Source organism: Pseudorca crassidens, chromosome 19, assembly GCF_039906515.1.
Source record: "Pseudorca crassidens isolate mPseCra1 chromosome 19, mPseCra1.hap1, whole genome shotgun sequence".
In the NCBI taxonomy this organism is placed as follows: domain Eukaryota; kingdom Metazoa; phylum Chordata; class Mammalia; order Artiodactyla; family Delphinidae; genus Pseudorca; species Pseudorca crassidens.
Genome location: NC_090314.1, coordinates 26,938,923 through 26,966,456, shown reverse-complemented (window position 1 = coordinate 26,966,456; position 27,534 = coordinate 26,938,923). Strand labels below are relative to the sequence as shown.

At 48.1% G+C, this 27,534-nt stretch overlaps 2 protein-coding genes across 7 annotated transcripts in view; one reads left to right on the top strand and one right to left on the bottom strand.

Moving 5' to 3' along the window:
• The first annotated feature begins 42 nt into the window (after positions 1-42).
• Positions 43-8,877, top strand: LOC137212307 (fibroblast growth factor 11-like). Of its 6 annotated transcripts, XM_067715545.1 has the most exons (8): positions 44-1,308; positions 1,976-2,219; positions 2,744-2,992; positions 3,880-3,990; positions 4,195-4,298; positions 5,005-5,119; positions 6,025-7,063; positions 8,739-8,877. In XM_067715545.1, exons 2-7 carry the CDS (start codon positions 2,024-2,026, stop codon positions 6,042-6,044), a joined length of 795 nt encoding a protein of 264 aa, XP_067571646.1. In that variant the 5' UTR covers positions 44-1,308; positions 1,976-2,023; the 3' UTR covers positions 6,045-7,063; positions 8,739-8,877. The 6 variants fall into 6 exon arrangements, with proteins under 6 accessions (XP_067571645.1, XP_067571646.1, XP_067571647.1 ...); XM_067715549.1 differs by lacking the exon at positions 8,739-8,877 and having other exon boundaries at positions 45-1,308; positions 4,921-5,119; positions 6,025-6,058; XM_067715548.1 differs by lacking the exon at positions 3,880-3,990 and having other exon boundaries at positions 46-1,308.
• Positions 8,354-27,534, bottom strand: part of LOC137212306 (AP-2 complex subunit beta-like) — a 180,041-nt gene continuing 160,860 nt past the window's right edge. Inside the window, 1 exon segment of the mRNA XM_067715543.1 lies at positions 8,354-9,767. Within this exon segment, the coding sequence (XP_067571644.1) occupies positions 9,761-9,767 (7 nt within the window). The 3' untranslated portion in view covers positions 8,354-9,760.

Below are 27,534 nucleotides of genomic sequence, written 5' to 3'. Positions count from 1 at the left end.
GAGCCCTTTGGGCCTGAAGAGCCCGTTCTAGAAGGCCTCCTCGCCGGTTCTTCCGCTTCCTCCCACCCTCCTCCCGCCCCATCCCTGGCACAGGTCGTTCCATTCTGGCCTCTCCACTTTCCAAATCTGTGGCCAGCACCCCTCCCACTCCGGTGCAGCCTCTGGCATCCATCTCCCGCCTGTTCTTATGGTCTTTTCTCTTAGGAGTCAATAGGGATGGGGGTAATATATTTGCTGAAAGAACGTGTAAAGGAGAAAGGTATGGAGACCAGGGACTGACCAATTTGTCTCACACAAAAGCAGAGACATTAAGGAGGCCGGATTTCACCCCAGGCTAGACCTCACCACCACCGCTATCTCTTCAGTTATTCCCCCCACCTTCCTCATCCAGTTCTGTCCTCCATCCCGGGCAGTAGAGTCCCTTTCTCCATTCTCGGGGCATCCGCCATTCCATCTATCTAAGCCCAACCTCTCCCCCCATCCAGAGTTCCATTCAGTGAAGTCGCCTCCTTGTCCCTCCTCCTCTGAACCCGGAGACATGCGAGACATGCGGCCTTGCCTCGGCTCCGCCTGTCTCTAAGACCGTCGCCACTCCCTGCCTCCAAGGAACCCCGGGGTTCCGCCCGCCCAGCTTCACCTCCCCCTCTTTCCCGGCGTCTCCGCCTCCTGCCCCGCCCCCGGACCGGCTCTCGGGGGAGGGGAAGCCGCTGTCGCTGCCGCCGCCTCAGCTTCCCACAGCCGCTACCGCTGCCGCCGCTCCGCTTGGTCCAGCCGCCAGGCCCAGTGCTCACTTCGCCAGACCAGGGCTCTCTGCGGAGACACTCTCACTCCTTCCTGGGGTCCGGGACGTCTAGCCGGGCGTGGGGGGAAGCTCCGCTTGTGGGGTACAGGGAGGGAGGAGCCTGGAACCGGAGCCAGCGCCAGCCGTCCCCGGATCGACAAGAGGACAGGTTGAGGGGCGTCGGGGAAGGAAGAGGGGGCGCTATAGGCAGTCCCAGGGAGGACAAGGAAGCCCTGTCGCAGAAAGCTCTGATGCGCTCTGACTTATAGCGGGTCTGTTCACATTTGGGGACCCGTGACAACGTGGGTGCACTCCTCTCTCGGGGGGCTGGTTGGATTGGAGGGCGTGGGATCTAAACAGCACCAGCTGTCCCCGAGGAAATTAGGGGCTGCCAGAAAAAAAGAAAAAAGCCAAAAACCTATGCTCCTTATTCCGAGGTGACACAGGGCCCTCCAGACAACCACCTGGTGTAACCACTAGGAAGGGCGGATTTGGAGGTGACTTCAAAAGGAGTGGATGGTAACAAGGTGAGGAAAGGGGCTCAGCAGCTGGAATGCTGTGCCACTAGAAATGGGGGTGACTTGGTAAAAAGCGGTATCGTCCAGAGACAGGGTCTGGGAACCTCTTCTTGCTGATTGGCGACAGTCTGGATATTTCAAGGCATACTTTTTTGGGGATTTCAGTGAAAAAAGTGGGGGATTCTTCAATTAGAGGGTGGCAAAAGAAAAGACACCAAGGTTGGGTTCTTCCTAGACACTGGCAGCACCCCAGCAGGGGTGGGGTGAGCTAATATCCCCAAAGCTAAGGACCCACACCCTTAAAATTACAAGAGTGGCTTTGGCAGGAGTGCACGGCCCGGAAATAGGGTGGAAAGGTGCCTGGGGATAGTGGAACCACATCCTGGAAAATTTGAGGGTCTTGGCTTTGGGATAGTGTTAGTGGGGGACAGGGACACTGGAGATCAGAGAAGGGGGAGTTTTCTGTGGGGGGCAAAGGTCGAGGGTGGGGTCAACTGAGAGGTACATAGGCTGCTGGGTCTGGCGAAGCTAGCAAGAGGCCCAAGGGTGGGAGCTGGTGCCTGGGGTGGGGGTCGTCTAGGGCTTATCCTCAGGTCCCGTGGGTGAGGCGGCGAGTCGGACCGCAGAGTCAAGAGCATGTCCTGGTGAGCTAGCGGGCTTCTCCGGGGTGGCCCAGCGCGCTCCGGGAGCCTGCCGGTTTTGGGGTGTCTCCTCCCGGGGCGCCATGGCGGCACTGGCCAGCAGCCTGATCCGGCAGAAGCGGGAGGTCCACGAGCCCGGGGGCAGCCGGCCCGTGTCGGCGCAGCGGCGCGTGTGTCCCCGCGGCACCAAGTCCCTTTGCCAGAAGCAGCTCCTCATCCTGCTGTCCAAGGTGCGACTGTGCGGGGGGGGTCGGCGCGCGCGACCGGACCGCTGCCCGGGTGAGTGGCTGGGGTGGGGTCTCCGGGCCGGGGTCTCTCTGCCTGGGAGGTTGAGGCCAGGGACTTGGTAGAGTGGGGCCCGACTGACGGGGACTGCCCGAAAGTGAAAGGGGGTGGGCCTGGACCACAAACCCTCGGCCAGACGATGCCTCAGTTTCCGTTGTCTCGCGTCCATAACCCCGAGTCTCCTCGCTTTTGAGGGCAAGGGGAAGGCTTGAGGGGCTAAGCCTGGTGCCCCGAAGCCTGGAAGCTCCCGCTCGCCCCCCCCCCTCCCAACACAGGAGTCCCCACCCCCACCATCCTCTGACTACGTGCCCCCTCTCTCAATGAGAGATTCTTTCAATGCCGAGCGGAGGGGCCTGGGGGTTCCGGAAGCCTGGGTTACCCCGAGGGTTTCTGCGGCTCCGGAAGCCCCGCCCCCGCCCCGGTTCTCCCGCTCCTCTGAGCCTTGGCTCCGTTCCTCCTCCCCGAGCTTGCCTGGCTCGGTACCAATCTCCCCAGCTCTCCCCCGGGTGTCCTTGCAGCTACCTCGCGAGTCCGCCCCTCTGTGCCCCCTCCTCCCATGACGTGCACTTCAAGAAGGGAGCTGGGCACTCCCCCACGACCGCCTACGCGGCTCAGAAATCGGGCCCCACGGGCTCAGGAGACCCTCTGCCGCGAGGAACTCAGACACACTACACGGCTGGATACCCGCACGGAGACTGGCGGTCGTACCACCTACGAGGGGGTACCGGGAACTCGGCCGCAAGCGCCAGGCAAAGAGAGTTGTGAAGGTTAGCCTGTGGTCCCCGTCCCGGTGCGACAGGCGGGAAGTCCCTCTGGCCTCGCTCCCGTCCGCTCTCAGCTCCCCTAGGTGGAGACCCTCCCACCCCGCCGCTGGCGTCCTCCTCCCCCCGCCGCCGGCCCTCCGCAGTGGTAGGTCAGCAGCCCACCCTTTGTGTGGGACCCAGCCCCACGTGAGTCAGCCTGCCTTACCAGCTCCCTGGCCCCCTCCCCCATTTCCTTGGTTTAGTTACGAATATCCCCCATCCCAGGCGGGTTACCTGGCTGAAGGGGAGAGGCTGAGCCTCAGGGAGGGCTGGGCCCCCGCGAGCCAGCAGACAGACAGACAGACAGACAGATGGGTCAGTGTCAGACAGGCTGGCGGTGGGCCAAGGCGAGGCCCGCGCGAAGCGAGTGGCAGCTGCAGCAGCAGGTGCTGAGTCAGCGTCAGGTCCAGTCCCACCCCCACTCCTGAGGGTGCGACCCTACCCTGGGGTCACCTTAATGCCCCCCACATTCGCAAACACACTGCCCTTTCAGCAGCTCTGCCTGTCTCCCTCTGTCCTCTGCGTTTCCATATATCTCTCCCTTTCCTCTTCCTTCTTCTCCCCTCCCCCCATTCTGGTTGAGCTGTAGAGTAGGAATTAAGCCTTTAAATAAATTTCAATCAATTAAACTGAAAGCTGGTTAGAGGAAGCAGAAGGGACCCACACCCCAGCTTCCTCTGGAGTCAAAGAGAGGTGGGAGAGAGCTTGCTTAGAGGGTCAGGGAGCTGGGGCCCTGGGACCCTCTTCCTTCCCTCCATCCTCCTTTCTTTCTCTCCTCTGATCCCGCCAAGTGTAGCAATGTTTCTGGGAACAGAGATGTCATGTTCCAAGATGAATGTCTCTCTCTTCAGAGCCTCAGCTCAAAGGCATCGTCACCAAACTGTTCTGCCGCCAGGGTTTTTACCTCCAGGCGAATCCCGATGGGAGCATCCAGGGCACCCCAGAGGACACCAGCTCTTTCAGTGAGAGGGGAATCCAGCTACTGGGTGGGAAGGGGGAGCGCAGGCATAGGAGATGACCGTCCTATTGTGGCTTCAGGTTCTGTTGTTTTCAGTCTGGCTCTTTGACCCCGCAAAGGAAGAAGTAGAACTAGGACCATAATTGAGGGGGGGCTCAGATGGGGATTGGAGGCTTGGGGTACCGATACCCCTTCTCTCCACCCCCAGCCCACTTCAACCTGATCCCTGTGGGGCTCTGTGTAGTCACCATCCAGAGTGCCAAGCTGGGTCACTACGTGGCCATGAACGCTGAGGGGCTGCTCTACAGCTCGGTGAGACAAGGGGGCAGAGTGGCCTGGAGTCAGGGGACTCCCCTAGCTACAGCCTTCCCACCTACAGATATTTTGCAACTCAGGGATTCCTCTCCCTCCAGCTCTTGCCGACACCCTGTCCTCACTGCCCGCTCCCAAGCACCTCCTGTAGCCTCCCTCCAATCCCTTCTCCTCCAATAGCCTCCTAAATACCCCCAGGCTCTTTGAATGTCCAACTCTTTCAACCTTTTAGGACCCCTGTGTCTTCTCCAACCTCCTCTAGACCTCATTATTACTCACTTCCCCAGAGTCATTCAGGATGCTGGGGAAGGATTCAGGAACTCCTCCAAGCAGAAATTCCCTCCAGGTGCCCTGGATGGTGAGAGGTTGGGAGTAGAGCAGAGAGAAGTTATCTTCTTATCCCAGGCCCCCAGAAGTCTAGTTCCCGGCCCTCGGGGGGCCACCAGACTCTTCCTCATCCTCCCTTTCTCCCAGTTCCTGTGTGGACTCAGAAGTTGGCTCTGCCAGTCTCAAACATATGGATTATATCCTGCCTTGTTCTTCCCAGGGCTCCCTTCTGTTCAGTGATGTGTCTTTTTGTGTTTCTGTCTGTGTGTGCCTTTCTGGGTCTTTGTCTCCTCAGCCACATTTCACAGCTGAGTGACGCTTTAAGGAGTGCGTCTTTGAGAATTACTATGTCCTGTACGCCTCTGCTCTCTATCGCCAGCGTCGTTCTGGCCGGGCCTGGTACATGGGCCTGGACAAGGAGGTCCGAGTCATGAAGGGAAATCGAGTCAAGAAGACCAAGGCAGCCGCCCACTTTGTGCCCAAGCTCCTGGAGGGTGAGTATGGACCCCCAGGGAAGAGGTGGACCACATGGGACAGTATTGACCTTGACATGGACATTTAGTGACACACAGCTAAGGGGCTGTAAGTGTTTTAAGAGGACACATGCTATGACAGATCAAGCCAGGAAGGCTTTGGCCTTTGGAGGTTTGGGAAGCTCTCCTTCTGTGGGTTCCCAGCGGAGCAGTGTAGGGGAAGGGAGCCCTTCCGAATGATCACATGTGACAGTTTTTCCAAATGTTTAACTATTACATTACATAGCTTGCTGGTTTTCCAGCCCCCTATAGTAGTTACTTCCCTGCCTGCCACTCAGCCCCAAAGCCAAAACCACACATTTTATTCTTTGGGTAGCACAGCACCCCACTGCTAGGTACTAGTTTCCATATTGGTCAGCTTTCACTACCATAACAACCCCCCCAACTCATTCCCCAAATCGGTGGCTTATAACAAGAAACATTCCTTTTTGCTCTCAAGTCTGCAGGTCAGTTGCATCTCTGTTCCAACCTGTGGGTCAGGTCCTTGCCCCATGTCTTCCCACTCCTGGGCTCAGGCTAAAGGAACAGCTCTTGTTTAGGATATGTCATTCTCCTGGCAGAGGATCCAGGAAAAATAAACTTGCAATGCTTTTAAAGCTTCTGCTAAGCTATGACACATGTCCTATCTGCTCACATTCTGTTGGCTCAAGGAAGTTACATGGCCAAGCACAAAGCCAGTGATGTAGGGCAATACATTCTGAATCATTTTAAACAAGAATAGAGTCTCTCACAGATATCAAGGAGCTCTTGATACATTCTTATATAATCCTTTGTTAAGATGTGGATTGCCATATAGTCTACGATTTGTAGCTGATTTTCTTTCTTTTTTCTTTCTTTCTTTCTTTATTTGGCTGCACCGGTCTTAGTTGCAGCATGCAGGATCTAGTTCCCTGACCAGGGATCGAACCCAGGCCTGCTGCACTGGGAGCGTGGAGTCTTAACCACTGAACCACCAGGGAAGTACCTGTAGCTTATTTTCAAGTTGTCTTTTTAAGAAAGAAAACTCTTAATTGTAATACAGAAAATGTATCATTCTTTTCTTTTAGAGTCAACATTTTTGTATCTTGTTTAAGAAATCTTTCCCTTCCCCAAAGTTCAAAAGATATTTCTATTAAAGTTTTCTATTAAAATTTTCAGGGGCGTATTTTTTTTTTAAGAAGATGTTGGGGGTAGGAGTTTATTAATTAATTTATTTATTTTGGCTGTGTTGGGTCTTCGTTTCTGTGTGAGGGCTTTCTCTAGTTGAGGCAAGCAGGGGCCATCTTCACCGCAGTGCGCGGGCCTCTCACTGTCGCAGCCTCTCTTGTTGCGGAGCACAGGCTCCAGACGCGCAGGCTCAGTAGTTGTGGCTCACGGGCCTAGTTGCTCCGCGGCACGTGGGATCCTCCCAGACCAGGGATCGAACCCGTGTCCCCTGCATTAGCAGGCTGACTCTCAACCACTGTGCCACCAGGGAAGCCCCAGGGGCGTATTTTTAACATTTAACCATCTGCAGTTGATTTTTGCATATGGTGTAACGTAAGGATCCAATTTAATCTTTTCTTCCATATGGACTGCCATTTTTCCAGGCCTAATTTTTGAATTGATGTGACATACAAGCCATATCACATACCATAACATCATACATACGTGGTTCTGTTTATGGACTTTCTTTTTATTGGTCACCTACTTTATCACTGCATTGACCGTAATGAGCCATGGTATCTGGTTAAGAAAGGCTCCCCTCTCTTTTTTTTGTTGTTTTTTTGTGTTTCAACCAGAAGTGTTCTGGCTATTTTCACCCTTTTACTCTTTTATGTCAAGTTTGGAGCCATTTCAATCAAGTCCCAGGAAAATCTCTGTTGGGTACTAGTCTGTGCTCTTTACACGGCCAGCTCATTGAACCCTCACCACTACCTGATGAAGGTCAGTGTTATTTTCCTCATACTACAGCTGAGATGCACAGAGATGGACTGCTGGCACACAGCTGCAAAGCAGTAGCTCTTCTGCATGCCCCCAGCACCCAGCTCACCCAGGCAGCACAGTGGATACACTGATAAACCTGAGACCACAAAGCCTGGGTCATCTGCAGAGTCACTAGCAGTGCATGCTGTCACTTTGCTGAGGATCCCTGGTGACAGCAGAAACCATGCATGTTTCTAAGTTGACCATCTAAGTTTCTAAGTTGACCAACTAAGTCAGTTCATTCTCATTGACTGAAAAACAAAACAAAAAACAAACAGGAAACTGACCCCTGGAGATAGTTCATATTGAAAAAGAAGGCAGGCTGGCAGTGGGTCTCCATAATAGAGGGGAAGATGTGTGTGTGTGTATGTGTGTGTGCGTGCGTGTGTGTTGGTATTCACATCAGAGCAAATGACTAGTATCTGGATTGTCTCATCAATTCCATATTTCAGTTCTTGAAAGAGCAGGTAATCTTATTACTAAGAAGATTAAGTCACTCAAGTTCTCTATCCTCTTAGTTCATGGGAGTGCTATTTAAGACCCTTCATTTGCAAGGTTATTTTGAGCAAAATCTATGTAGAGCAAGTGGCCCTCCATACTGGGTCAGCAGCTTCAACGTCACTTGGCAGCTTGATGAAATGCAAATTCCTGGGCCCCACTCCAGTCCTACTGAGTCTTATCACAGGGTGTGAGGCCCAGTAACCTCTGTATCAACAAGAAACCCCCTCCAGGTGATTCTGGCGCTCCTGAAGGTTGAGGACCTCTGGTGTAGGGCATCCACCACAGCACCCAAAGCGGTCAATTTTCAGTGAATGCTAACAAGTTTGGTCAAAGGTCACAGAGCTAGTTCATGGAAAGCCTAGACCTTACTTGGTCTCTGGCCCTACTGAATAACTTTTTTCACCAACTGGAGTCTTATCTCCAAGGATCAAGAGCTGCAAGGTCAGATATTTGTATTAAATAGATCACCTGAAAATATTCAAGTTTAGGGCTTGGAAGAATAACAGAGGTGAGCCTTAGGCCTGTGAAGCACCATGGACAATTCTTAGCTTGTCATTTAAGACTCTTGTAGGTTGAGGCTGGGAGGCTGACCAAGTCCAATGTACACATGGCATTCTTAGAGATGCACATGTCTGTGTATACAGCCCCTCGAACATAGGAGTTGCTAAGGGTCCATTATCCGCGAGTGGGTTAAATCTTTACTGCAGTTGTCAGTCTGGCTTACATTGGGTTTTTTATATTACAGATAGCTTTGGGAACAGAAATCTTTATTATAACAACATTAAAGTAAACAAACAAAAAACCAAATCAATAATAGTCATATCTCTCTCAAAGAGCTGTTCGTTTCTCACTTTCCATTGTTTAGCTCTTTGTAGACAAATCTTCATCTCATCCCATCCACAGTGAACTCCCAGTTTTGTGCTCTTCTTTTTCACTGACTTTATCATAAATATTTTCTGTGATGTTCCCTATTCTTCATAATTGTCATTGTGATGTGGCTGGAAAAGATTGCCTCAAACTGAGATAACGGGATTTAATTGTAGATATTTATCTGGCTACCACTATTTCCTAAGTAACTGTGTTGTGGCTACTTTTCTATAAGTCAAATTTTCTTCTTGTTGATGTTTTTCTTTAGATTAACTTCCTAGAAGTGGAATTACAGCAAAAGAGAGTATAAACACATCTGACTACTGGAGCGATAAGAAAGATGTTTCCCAAAAAAGCGACCATTTCTTTGTTAGTGGCAATGTATAAAGACGCTTGTTTTATAAAAAGTAGTCCTCAGCATTGGATGTCATTATTCAACTCCCCTCCAACTTTTTTTTTTTTTTGCCAGTTTAGTGAGCATGTAAGTTTACCCTGTTATCGTTGCAATTTTCCTTTTTGTAAATCCTACATCCCTTCTTCCTTCCAAAGACATCTGGTCAAACGGGCTTCAGAGAGAACTCATTTCAATTAGGGTGTACGTGTATGTGTGTGCATGCTGTGTAGCTATGGTTCTTTGTATCTGGATACATATAAGAGTCCGAGTATCTGACCGTCTCTGTGTGTGCATCCGCTTCCATGTTTATGCCTCAAAGAACAGACGTGTTGTGGAGTGTATATGTCTGGGGTTCTGCTGCGGACCTTGTTTCTGAGAATGTATTCCTTGGAGTATGCTCATGTGTATGTGTGAATAAACTGTAGCGTGGAATCGTGGAGGAGATGCAAGTAATGAAATCAAACACAGACCACTTGTGGCTTAACACAGTTCTCTCATCTGTACCTTCCCGCATAGCTCTGCTAACATAGGGAACCAATTAATGAATTCCAAATAACAGTGAAATGTTTAGAAGAGTTGGGACGATTTGGAAAAAAGTGGACAGATCCTACAAGCCTCTAGTTTTCATGCAGAAAATAAATAAAGCTTCAGTGGGCTGGGACTTTGAAAACCATTTATCAAATGAGTGATACTGGGCAGTGATACATACCACCAACAAAAACCCCCGCCCATGCCTCCATGCTCTGTTCTCTCAGTCTAAAATGAAGATCGGAGCAAAGGATGCTTGTGAAAGTTAAATAAGATGATGCTTATAGAAGGTGCTCAGAAGACGTGGTCCCCTGTAGGAAAAGGAGTGGAGGGGACCCAAGTCCCAGGCCTAGGGCCCCAGTCTCTTCTCAGACTCTGAAATAGACAATGACGATTCCTAATTGTAAGTGTTGCCAAAGGTCTTCCCAAAATACCTTAACCAGAGCTAAAAATCTTACACGTCATTGCTCAATACATGTAGTTTCTCTTCAAACCATGGGGTTTATGATGAAGAGATAGTCAAAGGTCCTCATGGGGTAGAGGGAGCTGGAAATCACTGACACAAATCTGTAGATTTCAAACTTCTAAAAAAAACCAATAGAACCACCCACCCCCAACCCTGTCAACACACACACACACTTTTATCCAAACAACTTTTACGGGGAACCCCAAGCTATGAAACAGATGGGGGCAGGGGCAGAGGCAGAGGATAGGTGGGCCTGCCTACTCCTCTCTGGAATCTGACGAGGGGCTCCTGGGGCACGTCCACACACCCTGGAGCCCCCCAGGTGAAAACCATGCCTCTAGATAACCCCAGAGTCCCAGCCAGCACTGCGACTCTCTAAGGCTAAACCGCAGTTTCCAAGCAGTAACAGACCGGCTAATGTTTTCTGAGAGCTTCCTATAATCCAGGATCTGTGCTTAGCTCCTGACACATGCTATCTTATATTGGCCTCACATGTTCTCCAGGAGGAAGACCCTAGTAGTACTCTTAGGATCCCCATTCTCAGCTGAGGAAGGTAAGGCCCGATGCAAGGATACTGGGCATTATAAGAAAAGTGTCCAAGTTCATTCAGTTTGAACATCATGGAGCCAAGAAGCAAACCTAGATAGTCTGGGTCTCGAATCTGTGTTCTTAACCCAGCCTGTAAAGCCTCCCAGTTTTGAGGGGTAAGTAGCATCTTTGTGAGTTAAAGTTTCCAATTCCCCATCAATTGACATTGTAACACCATTTTTAGTTTTGGGTTTTTTTTTGTTTGCTTGTTTTGTTTTCTTTTGCTTTGTTTTTAAGAAGAAGTATGGGAGTGACCCCCAATTCACCTCAATCTCTTATCTAAAAGAGATTGTGATCAGGCCAAAAGAGTAGAGCTCAGAGTTACTGTCTAACTTGAGGATCAAGCCATTGACTTTGACAGCAACCATGGCTGCTGGGAAGATTGTTCCTGCAAGTATTTTTTGATGACAGGACAATGTGGGAATGGAAACAGAGAGTAGTATCTGATACCTCTCAGGGCTTTAAAACCCACCTTATTGGAGTCCCCTGGTGGCACAGTGGTTAAGAATCCATCTGCCAATGTAGGGGACACGGGTTCGAGCCCTGGTCCGGGAAGATCCCACATGCTGTGGAGTAACTAAGCCCGTGCACCACAACTACTGAGCCTACGCTCTAAAGCCTGCGAGCCAAAACTGCTGAGCCCACGTGCTGCAACTACTGAAGCCCATGCGCCTGGAGCCCATGCTCTGCAACGAGAGAAGCCACCACAATAAGCCCATGCAACACAACGAAGTGTAGCCCCCGCTCGCATGCAGCAATGAAGACCCAACGCAGCCCAAAATCAATCAATCAAAAAAAAAAAAACAACCTCCCCTTATTTACCAGGCACTACACTCCAGTGAAGTAGACAGGATTATCCCCATTTCATGATGGCAAAACTGAAGCTCAGAGAAAATCTGCTGGAGATCCCCTAGGTCAGAAGCGTCAGAGCCTGGATTTGAACCCAGCACTCTCTGACCTTCCATCACTCTACACGAGACCTTGGGAAGAGTGGGTCCTTGCCCTTCTTCAGAGCCTTCCTCAAAGCCTTCCTTCTTTGCCTACTTCCACCATAGCCCTTGTCACCAGCCATGCCAATACTTGTTGCCACTTCTGCCTCTTTTACTACCCAGAGAGCCTTGGTGGTAGAGTGTGAGTACACACAGGGCCCTCTGTGAAGGTCTGCTAGGGAATGAACAGCCCAGTCCAAGTAACCCAGACCTCCGAGGAGATGAGAACCACTCCTCCACGAAGGAAGGATCTTAGATTACAGGAAAACACCACTGGACTGCCCAACACCACTGGACTCCAAGCACTGAGAACCCCTCCGGCCCCTGGAAATTCACACTTCCTCCCTCCCACACATGGTGGCCTTCTTTGGTCTCTGGGAAATCCCAGGGCAACTTTTGACTTCTAAGTGGGTGCCCAGGAGCCAAATTTTCCCCCAAAGTTGAGTGTGTGATGGGGTATTCAAATTCTCCCAGCAAGAAGGACTCTTGTCTGTCTTTCCCTCTGCTTCAGGACCAAATATCGCACAGGACAGTGTGTTTAAGAACCTGGGATCTGGAGTCCACCAGACATGGGTTTGAGTCATGGCTCTGCCTAGCTCTGCGATTTGGGGTAAATTAACCTCCTTAACCTCCCTGAGCCTCCAAGAGGAAACAGTTAGTAACTAACCGTGACCGCACAGTGATGTTTTGAGAGTCAAATAAGGTAATGCACAGAAAATGCTTAGCACAGGTTCAGAGCAGGTGCTCAAAAGGAGTGGAGCCTTGAAATTGAGCCCTGCCCTCTCTCAGAGGCTCTGAGCGGCTGGTAAAGGAGGAGCCGGTGGTCAGAGTGGAGCAGGGAGAAGCTCACCTGTGGGGGGGGGGGGGCGGATGGGGACAGGAAGGGAAGCCCAATGCTGAGTCAGTGGGAGCTGCGGAGGGCACAGTGACTCAGACAGATGTTCCCATTCAAAGAACCTGCCCCAATATTAACCACAGGAAGCAGATAAGAGTTCAGGCAGTAGGGCCTTTCCATGGTAGAAACCCACGGGCAGTGTACTAGGGAGGTGGAAAGGGGACACCAGGGTGGGCAGGGAGGGGAGAAGATTAAACTTCAGGCTGTAAAACAGAGAGGGAGACACAGGGCACAGTCTCTCCCACAGCCCCTCGGAGCGAGGTCCAGGAAGATGAAAAGGGCAAGCTGCCTGGGACCAGGAAGAAGCCGGCTCCAACTTCAGTAGAACACCCTCTTTCCTGTAATCTAAAATCCTTCCTTCGTGGACTGAGATCGGAGAACCTTAGCTGAAGCCTAGAAAGAGAAGAAAGGAACTCGGGTTGACTGAGCCTCTACCCTGCGCCCAGGGCCAGAACTTTATAATGAGCTTTATCTCTAGATGCCTCTCTTGTGTCCACACAACCCAACACTGCAGGGCAGCACCCCCGTTGCATATCTAGGGGCCCAGATGAGAGAGACGGCACCAGCTAGACGTGGCAAAGCGGGGCTTCAAACCCAGACCTATATGGCTCTCTCAAACCTGTGCTTTTCCTTTCAGAAAGACAGCACCATTCTTAAGCACTGAAGCTGTCGGTCCTGGGTTCAAGTTGACACTTCTGTCAACCACTAGATATGTTAACTCGGATCAGTCACTCATCTCTCTGGGCCTCAGTTTCCCTGGCTATAAACCAAAGAGAGTAGTGGTACCCACTGCGTAGGGTGTGGTGAGGATTGAAGGAGTTCAAGCCAAGCCTGGTACAGAGTCAGTGCTCCATTTATGTCGACTGTGGAGCTTGTGCTCTTCTCAATAAAGCCACTCCCTGGGAGAGTGGAAGAAAGCACAGCTACCCCCACCCCATGTAGGCTGCAAAGGAGAGAGCCCTGGGCTTGGGGGCTAAGGACATGATTTCAGAGCCCAGTCCTACACGTTACCCGGGGTGTCACCTTGGACAAGTCACTGGACGTCTCTGAACTTCAGTGTCCTCACCTCTAGAATGAGAATAGTGAGGCTACCAACTGTGCAGGGTAATGGTGTCACGCCGGGTAGGTGACAGCCCCTAGCACGGTTCAGAGGAGAACAGAGACCAGGAGGCAGGGACTGGAATTGCCCTGTGGTGGAGACTGATGAGCTGTGGGCAGTAAGAAAGAGAGGGGAAGGGGCACGGAGGAAGGTTCAGATGCCCAAAAAGATCCAAACCCTACTGCCAAACCAAGGTGGGCATTTCCCAGCCACAGAGAGAGATTATGATATTCACAGAGCAAAGATGGATGGGAACATTACAGGACTGGGGTCCTTACCCTTTTCTGTCATCTTCTGCTGAAGGTGGCCACCAAGAAACTTATTGTCCACAGAGACCTTCCCGCTGTGTAACCCAGGGGAAGTTGCTCACCCACTCTGTTCCTTCTCTTTTTGGTGTCTGCGATAGGAGAATGATGTTCACAAAGCTCCTGACTGGGAGGGATGAGAATGAGGAGGAATAAACTACTGGAAAGGAAAGAAGTAGAAGACCTTAGCAAAGAACCCCTCCCCACCCCCGCCAGGGCATTCAGTGGTATCTCCCTTCCTTCGCTCCCTGGCTGGGAGATGGGGGCCTGAGGACGTCACAGGAAGGTGTGGCAGAGGAGGACCAAGCCACAGAGACCAAAATTAGCAACAAGTTGGGGCAGGGAAACCCTGTGTGAGTGCAGCTCTGAGGGAGGCAAAGCTCCAGCATGGGAAGGTGGGTGTGGACTGCTGTTCCCTCCCAACTTCCACGGGGTCAAAGTGGAACCAGCATGGGCTGGGGCTGGGGGGCGGGCCGGGGGAGTAGGGCACGAAAGATCCGGGATCATATTCCAGTTGTGTCTGTGTGAGATCGTCTATTTGACAAAGGTGTACTGAATACACTTTATACCCAAGGCACTATTCTAGAAGCTAGACAAGGGTATGACAGGAAGAAGCCCAAGGGCCTGACCTCAGAGAACTTCAAGGAGAAGAGAGATGCAAGGCAAAACCTGACCATGGTCCAAGGGCAAGACCAGTGAAATGCCATGAGGAGTTCAGAGGACAGAGCTGGGAAGGGAGAGAGATCCAGGTCAACCATCTGAGCCAGAGCTATGAGCATCACAGTTGGAAAGGACCTTAGAGGTTTTCTGATTCAAACGTCTCATTTTCCAGATTAGGAAACTGAGACCCGGGGAAAGGGAATTCTTTGCATGAAGTCATGAAACGTACTGGCATCAGCAGAGCCAGCTGAGGACCTAGGTATCCTGACTCCTCAGGCCCATCCCCAGCACTATCATGGTTCCATTTACACCCCTGACCAAGGCTGACAGGTGATCTAGCAAACGGAGCTCAGGTAGCCCAGGACAAATCCATTGTCAGAACCGTAAGAACTCAACATACTCAACCATGGCCTTCAGTTTCAGGTAAGATTCAATTCAGCTGCACAAAGAAACCCAAAACATTCCGAGCTTTTGCACCCTAGTTTTTAATCTCTCAGGCGAAAGTCTGGAGGCCTGAGGTCCAGGCTATAAGAGAGCTCTGATCCACAAGGTTGCCAGGGACCCAGGCTCACTCCAGCACCCTCTTTCCATCCCTAAGTTATGGCCTTGGTCCTACAGCCTCGAGTGAGGGCACCTGCACTCCAGGCAGCAGGGCAGGATGAGGAAGAGGGGGCAGACCTTGTCTTTTAACAAGGGTTCCTGGAGGCTGTCACATGACACATCACTTTACAGCCTCCAGTGGGAGGCTGGAAAATAATTTTTATTCTGGGTGGCCATAAGCCCAGCTAAAAGTTCTGTGACAATGGAAAAAGGGGAAAATGGATAGTTGCCTTTTGTTTTCACTCCTAAGTTCATTTTCTGGGCCATGCACCTTCAGCCTCTCCTTCCCCAGGTCCTAAACACCCTGGATGGAGCCCTCCCTTGTTGCTTTGCCTTATCAACAGCTTGGGCTATAATCACCCTCCCTCCCCCAGCCCCACTCCCGCACCTTCCCCAGCTCAGCTGCTGTTGCCTGCTTCTCTGGTGAGCCAGGGGGCCACGTGGAGGTGGACAGAGGCAATGCTGGATGGATTAGGAGGCCCGGCATCCGAGTTCTAATTCTGACTTAGCTCATCACTTATTCTACGATCTTCTTCTAATTATACCCCCTCTCTGGACTAAGAGAGAGAGTGCACTTCAGATCCAGAGGAGGACAAAATGAAAATTAAAGGGAAAACATCACCCAATTTACTCTACCGAGAACCCTGTCCATAGACCCAAAGATGTGTGTATCATCTTTTGAGCACTCGGGAAAGCTTTGATAATGGCAAAAGACTGGAAACAATCCTTTAAGTGGGAACTGGTTAAGCACGTATACCTCTACACAATAGAATGTTCTGGAACTTATAAGAAGGCTGAGACCACTTTATGTGCGCTTATATGAAACAATAACCAAAAATACAGTAAGTACTAAGAGCCAGAGACAGAACAGCATGCATAGCAGGAAACCATTTGTGTGAAACCATATGCACTCAGAGTTACATACTCCCTTGTCTGTGTGTAAAATTCCTCTGGAAGGATACTCCAGAAGCTGTCTCTAAGGAGAGGAACTCATGACTGGAGAAGACAAAGAGAGGCTTACTTTTTACCCTAAGGGCTTCTTACATTTTACACCGTGAAGCGTCTACTGTAAGAGATAAGAAAGAGAAAGGAAGCATTTCATGATAAGTATTTAATCTTGGGCTCAGAGAGTTTTCTTCTCTAGACCTTAACTTTTAGAAAAGGTGAGAACACTTGATAAAGCAGCTGAGGCCCCATCTGGTTCAGCTCTGTCCATGATCATTGTCACGGCTGCCCTCAAATCCACCAGGATCCATGACCCTCCTCCCTTTTGATGCGGCTCCTGTGAGGAAGAGACTGCAGATGCTGGGGAGGAGGGGAGAACCTGAGAAGGAGGCTCTGGGTCTTGTCAAGCTGAGCTCTTTCTCCCAGAGATGCACCCTTCTGCTCCTCTTATGGAGGGAAGAAGATTGGTCAGGATGCACATATCCCAAGGGACAAATCGCTAAACTGAACTTGCTAAAACTGCCCAACTAGTTTAATGGCTCATATAACCCAGGGAAAGAATTGGATTTGGGGACACCGGATCAGGAGCCTCCCCTACTGTCAGAACTCTCCATCCAGCTCATCTAAGTTTTTTCTAATGCGGTCTTGATTCTTTCTTCCATCAGGTAAGATCCTTCCAACTATGGAGATGTAACCACCAGCAGCTCTGGGCTCACAGCCAATAGCTCAGCTACCTGGAAAAAAGGGATCACTTTCTCCCACATCCTGATAGAAAACTCCCAGGGCATGGAGGCCTGGTGACAGTCATTGACCTAGCAAGAGTCACAGGTCCACGTGTGCACTAATCAGCGCACCGAGAGAACCATGGCCCTCCATCATTCCCAGCTCAAGTATCACCTCCTCTGAGAAGCCTCCCCAGATCCTTCCATTAAGCTCTCATTGCACGAGTATCTCTCTCTTACAGCACTCATCTGAGCTCCGCTTCTGCAGTTTTGCGCAATTATTCAGTTAGTATATGTCCCCCCATAGACACTAAATAGAAGCTCCACAAGGGTAAGAACTGCTATAGTTTTGCCATCGCTGTATCCATAGCACTTGGCACACGGACTGGCACATAGTGGCAGGTAGTGGAAATAGTGTGTTCCAAAGCAGAACAATAAGAAACTGAACCTGAACCATAAGGCTATCCAGGGGAGAAGAATTCCAGGTGGAAAAACTAGTCAGTGCAAAGGTCCTGAGGCAGAAACATGTCTAGAAGAACAACAAGGAGTCAGTGTGCCTGGAGTGGGCGAGGAGAAGTTCAGTGTTAAGCCTAGGGAAGAAACAGCAACCAGATCTCTACAGAGACTGGGAAGCCATTGCAAGACCTTTGACTTTAACTCGGAGTAAGTCAGAGGTTTTAAGCAAAGAACTGGCATGATCTAAATTGTGTTTTAACAGGAGTTCCCTTGCTGCTTTATGGGGCAAGGACAGAGCAAGGATCCAGTTAGAAAGCATTCCATAAGCCAGATGAGAGATTATAATACCATGAGCCAACATGTAGAGGGGACGGTAACTGTTGTCAGGGTTGGATATATTTTGAAGTTAGAGTCAAAAGGATTTGCAGATGGATTGGATGTTGGTTGTCAGAGGAATAGAGGATTCAAGGATTTTTAGCTGAACAACTGGAAAAATGAACTTGTCATTAACTGAAATAAGCAAGAATATTATGCTTGCACTGCATCTTAGACATCCCAGAGAAAATATCAAGCCCCATATACAAGTAGATGGAGGTACCTGGAGCTCATGGGCAATGATGTTTGGGAGTCATTAGGTTTAACTATATGAAGGTACTGATATTCAACCCCTTGGACCCATAAAACGGTGATTTCTTATGCATCAGCCTAGAGATGGTTGTTAAAACCATCGTATTGGATCCAATCACCAAGGATGTAGGCAAAGAGGAGGCAAGGTTCATTGACTGATCCCCGGCATTCTCTATGGTTAGAATGTCAGGAAGGTTAACAGAAGCCAGGAAAGAACACTAAGAAGGAAGGGAGGGGTGGTGGTGAAGGAGGAACAATAGGAAACCAGGAGACTATGGTCTCCTGGAAGCCAAAAAAAGGAAGTATTTCAGGAAGGAAGGGGTGATCAACCGAGTCAAATGCTTTTGAGAGTTCAAGGAGAATAACTGACAACTAGCTTCATCATTGGTCCCTGGGGACCTTGACAAGCCTTATTACAACGGATTCAAGAGAGGATGGAAGAAAAGAATTGAAGACAGTGAGTATAGACAACTATTTACAGAGCCTACTTTTCTCTTAATACCTGAAAGGGCTGCTGTATTTGAGGACTGGCAAAGGACTGAGAATAGAAGATTCGTAATCATACTACACAGAGCGAAATTCAGACACAACTTCCAATCCTCCCCGCTAACAGTTAGTGGACCCCTTAGCTAGGAAAAGAATTTCTATGTGTAGAGCCTACCTGGATCCCTATTCTGTATCACCCAGGACCTGCTTAACTTGACCGAACTGGTCTCATTCCACACCGGTCCGAGCTGGGAAGGTCACTTCCACGTATCAACATGTTTAATATTAATTATAGAGATTTATCAGTCTCTCAGTGTGCAATTGTTCAAAGTGCTGACTTTAAACAGAGTTCTTATTAATTATTTTCTCAAGAGAGTTGCTGTCTCCAGTAGCCTTGCAAAACATCTGCAATTACCTGGAAAGACTTCTCTGTGTAGCCGCACTATAGCTCCCTCTGGGAGCTTATTAATATTGCTAAGGCATGAGCCCAGGCCTTCAGACTTCAAGAACCATGCCCTTTCCACTGTGAAACACTGCTTTTTGAGGCATTTTTTGAAATCTTTGGGGAAGTAATACCTGCAATATAATTGGTATATTTACCTATAGCTTACTCTGCGCTCCAACCTTGCCTGCCCCTGGGGTCTTCAAATAAATCACCGCAGCTAGAAAGGCAGAATGGAATTTTTACAACCGCAGTAAAGAACAATTATTTAAATCATCCCATCTTGAAAGAACCAGGAACTCAATCACCCCAGACAGATGTGGTCCATAAAAATCTGTTAGATCCTAAGATCTACCACCCGAAATACTGACCATTTGGGCTGATGAAATTCATCCTGTCAACAGCAGAATGTCCATGCTGAAAAAGAACACACGTCATCAGTATCAGGGCTGTTTGTTTGCTTGGGTTTTTTTTAAAGGTCCTTGTTTAAAGGGTAGCCGCCTGTGGGAAAGAATGCATGAGAATTTTGTTGAATTTTTTAAGCCTATGACATTTAGGCATTAAATGATATTTGAAAGCTCTCTCTCTCTGCTTTGGTCTCTATCTTTGCCCCTTTCTCTCTCTCTTCTCTCTCTCTCTGCCTCCTCCAGATACTTTATAGGGAAAAAAAAGAGTGGCATTTAAATAATATATGATTTTTATTATACATGACCTTAAACTTCTAAAATTATACAATAACCTTGAGACTTTAAAAATTCCCTTTGTAGCTGTCCTTGAAGAGTTTGTGGCATTGTGGTCCAGCCTGAGGGACAGTTCTAATTCACAGTCCCCTTACAGACATTTAATGATTTGCCTGCCCTGGGACCTGCTAGGGATTTACCTCCAGGGCTTGGGCTTTGCTTCATTCCTCGGGTGGGGACTCTCTCCTCGTACTACCATCCTCAGTGCCAAGCGAGCACCAAGGAACATGAGAAGATGACTTTCCCCCATTACTGAGATTTTAATAGCAACTGCATGGCAGACAAGCCCACCACAGCTTCCAAAATGAACCCAGTGGGCTGGGAGCTTCTGCTGTTGGATGAAAGTAGACCAGTGACCTTTTTGCAAAGAGGCTTTGATGAGACTCTAAGAGTCTGAGTGGAGTCTCTGCCTTATCTAGAACACCACTAATTCTGACTCAGCTGGGTGGCAGAACACCTTGTACAAATTCCAATGCAAAGCCACTCTAGATGCTCTCCAGGGCCCGATGACATACCTGGCTGGAGCTCCCCAAAGGTCTTCAGCATGAACAAAATAGCAAAGGCAACCTTACCTGGATAACGTAAAGACACCCAGGGCCAATGACTCACTGACCCCACAGCACACACCAATACCAGCCTTAAAATATAGCTGCTAGGAAACTAACCAGGCTAACCTGTTGAATAGAATTGCTTAATATTAACCACCTGAGGGCCACAGTGCTTCTGCCAAGATGAATAATTTGGTAGGTCATCACCATCATCAACATCATCATCATCATCATCTTAACAAATGGTACTCACCAAGTGCCTAACCTATGCCAGGCCTGCAGCATTCAGTGTTTACATGCATTATTATCTCAGCGAATCTTCATGACAAACACGGTGGTAGTTATAATTATCCGCATTTTACAGAGAAGGATACTGAGACCCAGTAAGTTAATCAAGGTCATCTGCCCAGCAAGGTGAGAATTTGAACCCAGATTTATTGGTCGGCAAATTCATTTTTATAATTATCATGTTGTACTGCCTTAAAAGTTAAGAATGTCATCAAATTCTTCAGTCTTACCCAGGAGGTTGTTAGTGCCTCCCTCTTGGGATAACACACCATGCACATTCACCTTCCGATCTTAGCAGAATGCAGAGAGTATCTCCCCGAGGCAGTGAAGTGCAGTGGAAAGAGCCCAGACAAGGGTATATTTTCTATATCTACCCTTCTTGGCTAAGGCTCTTAGTTTAGGCTCATTCATGCCCTCTTGTTCCCCACATTTATACCTGTAAAATAAACTTAATAATACCTGGGTGTCTTAGCTAAGACACTTTTGGTTGTAAGCGACAGAAACAGAAGCCAGTTCAACTTTTCACTTAGCACAGTGCTTGGTGAATAGTCGAAGCTCTATAAATATGTGTTAAATGCATGAATGAGTATCTTAAGAAAATAGGAAATGTATCAGAAAGATACTGGGGCATCTCATAGCATCAAAGAGAAACCTGGACATCAAAGCCCGGGAAGATCAAAAATCATAGGCAGGTCTGGTGATCCCAGAAGGAGGAGTGCACGACAGAGTAAGGGCAAAAACTGGGTCTACCAGCTCCTCCTAACACACCTCTCCCTGACCCTGCCTGGGGAGTGGCCTGGGGTGTGTGCATGTGTGTGTGTGTGCGCACACACACATTTGGAATGTTAAGGTCTCGTGGAATGGTTATATGAGATGTCAAAGCTGAAAGGGATGAAACAATAGAGGTTCCAGTTCCAATCAAGATTCGGAACAAACCCAGCTGCTCACCCCCTACCCAAGATCATCTCCAAAGGAGCCCAAAGGAATTAGAAAGGAAAAACTAAGAACCAGGAGAAACTTCTGGAGGTGGGGTGCTAGTTTGAACTGGAGGGTAGGGTAGAAGGTCATAGTGTCTTTGGCCTGGGCAGAAGGCAGCCCAGCACAGCAGTGGAAATATAAAAGAGAGGGGGAAATATTAGGAATTCTGGTCTTACTTCTTCCCAGTCATAGCTTTGGGAAAACCTATGGAGACTCAACCCTCTGATCTAGGTATCCTCAGGAGTAAAATCAGAGCTTTGCTGGAGTCCTGTGCTTAGGAGAGGCGGAGGCAAGAAGATGGAGCCACCAACTATTGGCAGTTACTTCCTCTCCTGCCCTGTCTGAACCTCCAGGGCTGTGAAATTACATTGTAAGGATTGAGTCCTCCTAAAGCTGCCTCTTCCTGCCAGCAAAGCATTAAGACCTCATCAGAGAGCTGGTGGGGGGGGGGGTTGTTTTCTCATGCCTGGGGCTCCCAACCCTAAGGCTCACCTCCCCCTATACATTGAACTCATTGAAATTGGAACAGAGGGGTCTGGCCTCTCACTACAAGCATTGCCCAAAGGCGTTGCCTACATTCCCAGAAGCCAAAATAACAAAACAATTGAGAAACACAGATATTTCAATAGGAAATAGAGTTGTCTTTCTGGGACCAGAGGCCAAGGCTGGGCAGGGGACTGAGATCCCAGCATTGTGGGAAGGGGAGGAAAAGGGGCTGGTACCGTTACTGAGCACATATCTTGTGGCAGGTACTGGATAAGCTGCTACAAAAATCATCTTGCTTAATGCTAACCTCTATCCTTTGAAATAAGACTTGTGGCTACCACTTAACCGTGAGAAGCTGAGGCTCAGAGTGGCCAAGTGGCTTACTGAAGGACATCCAATTTACAAATTATATCACTGGGATTTTAAGCTAGACCTGAGGTCTTGTACGTTCAGGTTCAAGTCACTTCCTGGTTGTGTGAACTTGACCCAGTCACTTAACCTCTCTGACTTCTACTCCGTCTTTTGAAGAACAGGGATGAGAAGTGCCCCTAAGTCATCATGTTGTGGTAAGAGCACAATGAGTTTAAACAGCTCCTGACACTTACCTAGTACTCAATAAAGACTGCTTGTTATTTCCGTTATTCTCACCTATATATTCCCTTTAACAGTCTGTCCTTTGGGTAAAAGGTAATAAATCACCTCTCTTGTTTTTTAATTTTTATTTTATGCTGGAGTATAGTTGATTTACAATGTTGTGTTAGTTTCAGGTGTACAGCAAAGTGATTCGGTTATACGTACATGCATCCATTCTTTTTCAAATTCTTTTCCCATATAGATTATAAAAAATATTGAGTAGAGTTCCCTGTGCTGTACAGTAGGTCTTTATTGATTATATATTTTATATATAGTGGTGTGTATATGTTAATCCCAGTCTCCTAATTTATCCCTTCCCCCGCCCCCAGTCACCTCTCTTCTTGTTTAGATAACAACCAGTTTGGTTTGTTACTTTTGCTTCTTAAATAGGAAGTCTACCCGCATGGTCTATAAGGGTGACTGACAAACAGGGAAACTTTTCTCTGGCTTAGAAGAGCGTATTTTGTCAGCTGTCTGATGTCACTCTTCTAGCTTGGTACCAGGTTAAAAGGTATTTGGGAAGACAATTTGGCACCTGAACTTAGCATCTGTGAAAGGATTTTGAGGGGGAAGAGGGGTTCCAGAGATCCCACACACAGTTATTATTCTTCAGATCACACGGAACCTTAAATGATATCACATTTGCATAAAAGGTACTAATACATTCCAAGTTTTGACCAGGTATCAGGCACTGGGCTAAGCCGTGTGTGTGTGTGTGTGTGTGTGTATATACATAAATATATGTATTTTGTATAAATGTATGTGTGTGTATATACATATTCATATGCATATGTTTATTTATGTATATATGTATACATACATCTGTGTGTGTATAGAGGGTATAAATATATGTAAACATATGTGAATATATATTTTATATACATGAGTATGCATATGTATATATGCATATTCATATCCCTAGACGTACTCATGTATATACATTTTTATATATACTGTATGTGTGAATATGTATATAGTGGAGAGAGACAGAGAGTGTGTATATATGTGTGTGTGTGTGTGTGTGTGTGTGTATCCTCACAGTAGCCCTCATTAACAGCCCATTTAAAAATTAGGGAAACTGAGGCTCAGAGAGATTAATTAACTTGCCAAGGTCACAAAGCCAGATTTGATTCCAAATGCTCATGACTGGGAAACCCATGTTTTTTCCACACTCTTTCCTATCCTAAAAAGAACACATAGGGATTTCCCTGGTGGCACAGTGGTTAAGAATCCATCTGCCAATGCAGGGGACACAGGTTCAATCCCTGGTCCGGGAAGCTCCCACATGCTGTGGAGCAGCTAAGCCCATGCGTCACAACTACAGAACCCAAGCTCTAGAGCCCGTGTGCCACAACTACTGAAGCCCACGTGCCTAGAGCCCGTGCTCCGCAACAAGAGAAGCCGCCGTGATGAGAAGCCCACGTATTGCAACAAGGAGTAACCCCCGCTCGCCGCAACTAGAGAAAGCCCGCGTGCAGCAATGAAGATCCGATGCAGCCAAAAATAAATAAATAAATAAATTTATTTTAAAAAACACATAAATATACACATGACAGATCTAGCTCCCTGAAATATTTCTTCTGAATTCTGTGTACATCGACTCCAGGCATCCCCAAAATGTGTCTTACCAAACCCAAGGGTGGGGGAGGGAGGTGGCAGCATGCTCTGGGCATAGCAGGGTAGCCTAGGTGTGCCAGGCCAAGAGACCAGAGAACCAGTTCCCAGTGAGCTGCCTGATGACCTCAACCCCCTGGTTCCTAGCCCTTGTCTGTCTGCTCATGTTAAAGGGCCACCTAATCTATAATAGAACGTTTAGACTCCCATGCACAGGCTCAGGAGAAAGTGTTTGGACTTAAGAATACGGAGCAATAATTCCCTTTTGGTTTCTATTGAAACTTTGCACGTTACAAATTGCCTCTTTGCAGACTCTAAATAATGCATGACTCGCCAATGATTACTGAACAGAGTTTTTTTTTTTTTTTCCTACAATATCCTGTGGTCTATTACTGGTCTCTGGCATTTTCATAATCTTAGTCATCATCCGTTTAGCATCTCTGGTCTGCTGTGCACACAGCAAGGGGGCTTATTCAATAACGGAGCTGCTCGCAACACCTGGCAGGTGGGCGGTTTTGGCTAAACAGGTAAGGAAATCAGGTTCTTGACTGGGTGACCCACTGGACCATAAGTTCCACGTAGGTAGAGTCGGTGTTGGAAGGGCTTAAAGGGACGGGGCCCCAGGACGTAGCATGGTCATTGGCACCCAGTAGGCATTTCATATTTATTGAATGGCTAATGAATGGATGAATGTCGGGAGGTTATATTGTAAACATCCAAAGCAGAGTCTGATCCCAGGTCTGCAGCTCTGAAGTCCATATCCTTTCTGCTATATTCTGCCATCTTGCCACTATATTTTGTTTTCTCTCATCATTTTTCTTCAATCACACTTTTCAAAATTTGTGTGTGCCATTTATTTAGCTGGGAGGAGATTTGTATTTTCAAAGTTCACGTGTTAGTTTTCAAGTCAAGGTGTTTTCATGACCGTCATTTCTCTGGGCTTTCACCTTTCACTTTTGATTATCGTATTCAGAATTCCCCATTTCTCCAGGGATTAACTGGGGGGTTGGAGTGAGAGGGGCAGTCAAGAGTACTGCTTACATGGACAATGGCTTGTCCCTGGGCTGCCCATCTGAGGGTCCCCAGGCCTCAATGTCCTTCACTGGCATGGACAGCAGGCCCAGCCCACAGACCTTCTCTGCCAGCATCCTACCTTACCCTCCCCGCAACATGGGGGATGGATGAAAAGTCGGGTCTATTAATCAGGACAGGCTGAGATACGTGTGGTACCCAGCAACCCCAAAGCTCACTGGCTTATAATGAACAGTGGTCTATTGCTTGTTCATGGTACATGTCCAGCAGGGGGCTTCCAAGTGTTCTGCTCTACCTCCAGGCAGGTGGAGCCACAGCCATCTGGAACACTGACAGTTAACATGGTAGAGGGAAAGAGAACTTGATGGGGTCTTACACCAGCAAATAGATGCTTCACCCAGAAATAACATATGTCATGTCCACTCACGTCTTGATGGCCAGAGCCATTCGTGGGGTCCCATCCAATCACAAGGAGGCTGGGAAATGCAGTGCCACCAAGGGCCCACAGAGGAGAACCAGAAATAACTGATAAACCACACGAATGACGGCACATCTACCAAGACCACACCCCATCTTAAAAACCTTCCCCGCTTTCTCTCCCCACCAAGATCCAGTATGAGCCCCAGAGCAGAACACATGAGGCCCTCCAAGTGTGGCTCCCACCTGATCCATCAACCTTGCCTCCAATGCTCCTCCACAGCACCTCCAGCCTCCAAAGACCCAGATGGCTGTCCATGCTTCTGCCTTGAACTCAGGCTCTTCCCACCCACTGATCCGCCTGTGAACTCATTTATGAAGACACGGGACAAATGGCTCCTCTTCCAGGTCAGCCTCTTCTGACATCTCCAGTTAGAGTTGAATCCCCACCTGTCCTCCTTAATGCCTTGTTCATTGTCATCTTGCTCCTTCTGTGTCTTCATGTGTACATGTCCTCCATCGCTCAGACCCCATGGGACAGTGGCTATGTGCTGTTCAGAATACCCAGACCTAACACCATCTTCAGTTTAAATGAGATATTCAGCATATATTTCTTGACTATTTGGTGATGATTATTTCAACAGCACCTACTACTGTGTGTCTTATCAAACTTTAAAAATATGATGAGTATAGATTCTATGGTCTAGGACTTATTCCATAATTTTCCAAAGGATGGGCCACCTCAGTCATGCTGCTGCATCTTAAGCCCACCTGCATGGCTATTTGGCTGCACAGTGAGATTTGACCTTGAGAGTCAGGAAAGTATGTCATAGAGAAGAAAGTAGATTCTGACTTATGATAGACCTCTATGATACCCGGACTTGTAAAGCCTCATTGTCACCAAGACTTAGATGGCATGACTCCCATAACTGTGTTCTTACTACTCTCCTAGAAGGATAGGTGTGGGAGGTGATACTAGGGGCCTGTGTCTGGAGAGGAAGGAAGTACATAAACTTGTGAATTAGCTATGCCTCTGTTGATGTATGGGACACATCATACATCCAGCTGACACACGAAGGAAAAATAAGTGCACAGGAGCATCTCTTCGAAACTCTTCGAAGTCTCTTCGAAATTGTCTTAGGGACAAAAGGAAGAAGGACTTGAATACTGCTGGGATTTCACCTTCTCTCTGGCCTCTCTACTTTTTCCTATGTGTCACCTTGAACCTTCTCTCTCTACAGACCAGCCTCCTCCTCTTTCCATTTCACAAGGTGGGAAACAGGGTATCAGCGAGACTATCGCTTCATACATAACAATCCCGACCATGAGGAAGGCTGCACAACTCTCTTGGTTCCAAATCTAAAAGTCCCAGGGAAAGGACATCTTGGCCCAGCCAGGGTCGAGGACCCATTCTTAGACTAATCAACTGTGTCCAGAGGCTGGTATTCCACTGTGACCTAGGTGCTCCCACCATGTGGAGGAAGGAGAAGATTGAGGTTACTAAAAGCCATGTTGGCCCAGGACTCCTTAAGTCTCATTTGAAAGAATCAACATTCTCTAATGTTGATTAGACATAGCAGTTCTGGGTGCATAGCAGTCATGAAGGGCATTTGTCAAAAATACAGATTCCTCATATGATCATCTCAATAGATGCAGAAAAAGCTTTTGACAAAATTCAACACCCATTTATGATAAAAACCCTCCAGAAAGTAGGCATAGAGGGAACTTTCCTCAACATAATAAAGGCCATATATGACAAGCCCACAGCCAACATCATCTTCAATGGTGAAAAACTGAAAGCACTTCCACTAAGATCAGGAACAAGACAAGGTTGCCCACTCTCACCACTCTTATTCAACATAGTTTTGGAAGTTTTAGCCATAGCAATCAGAGAAGAAAAGGAAATAAAAGGAATCCAAATCGGAAAAGAAGAAGTAAAGCTGTCACTGTTTGCAGATGACATGATACTATACATAGAGAATCCTAAAGATGCTACCAGAAAACTACTAGAGCTAATCAATGAATTTGGTAAAGTAGAAGGATACAAAATTAATGCACAGAAATCTCTGGCATGCCTATATACTAATGATGAAAAATCTGAAAGTGAAATCAAGAAACCACTCCCA

Excerpts from the sequence above, each read along its gene's own strand:
- LOC137212307 (XM_067715544.1), top strand. The coding sequence starts at position 2,024 with ATGGCGGCACTGGCCAGCAGCCTGATCCGGCAGAAGCGGGAGGTCCAC. Across the intron at positions 2,220-2,743 it reads GCGACCGGACCGCTGCCCGG|CTACCTCGCGAGTCCGCCCC; the intron begins GTGAGTGGCTGG and ends GTGTCCTTGCAG. Across the intron at positions 2,993-3,879 it reads AGGCAAAGAGAGTTGTGAAG|AGCCTCAGCTCAAAGGCATC; the intron begins GTTAGCCTGTGG and ends CTCTCTCTTCAG.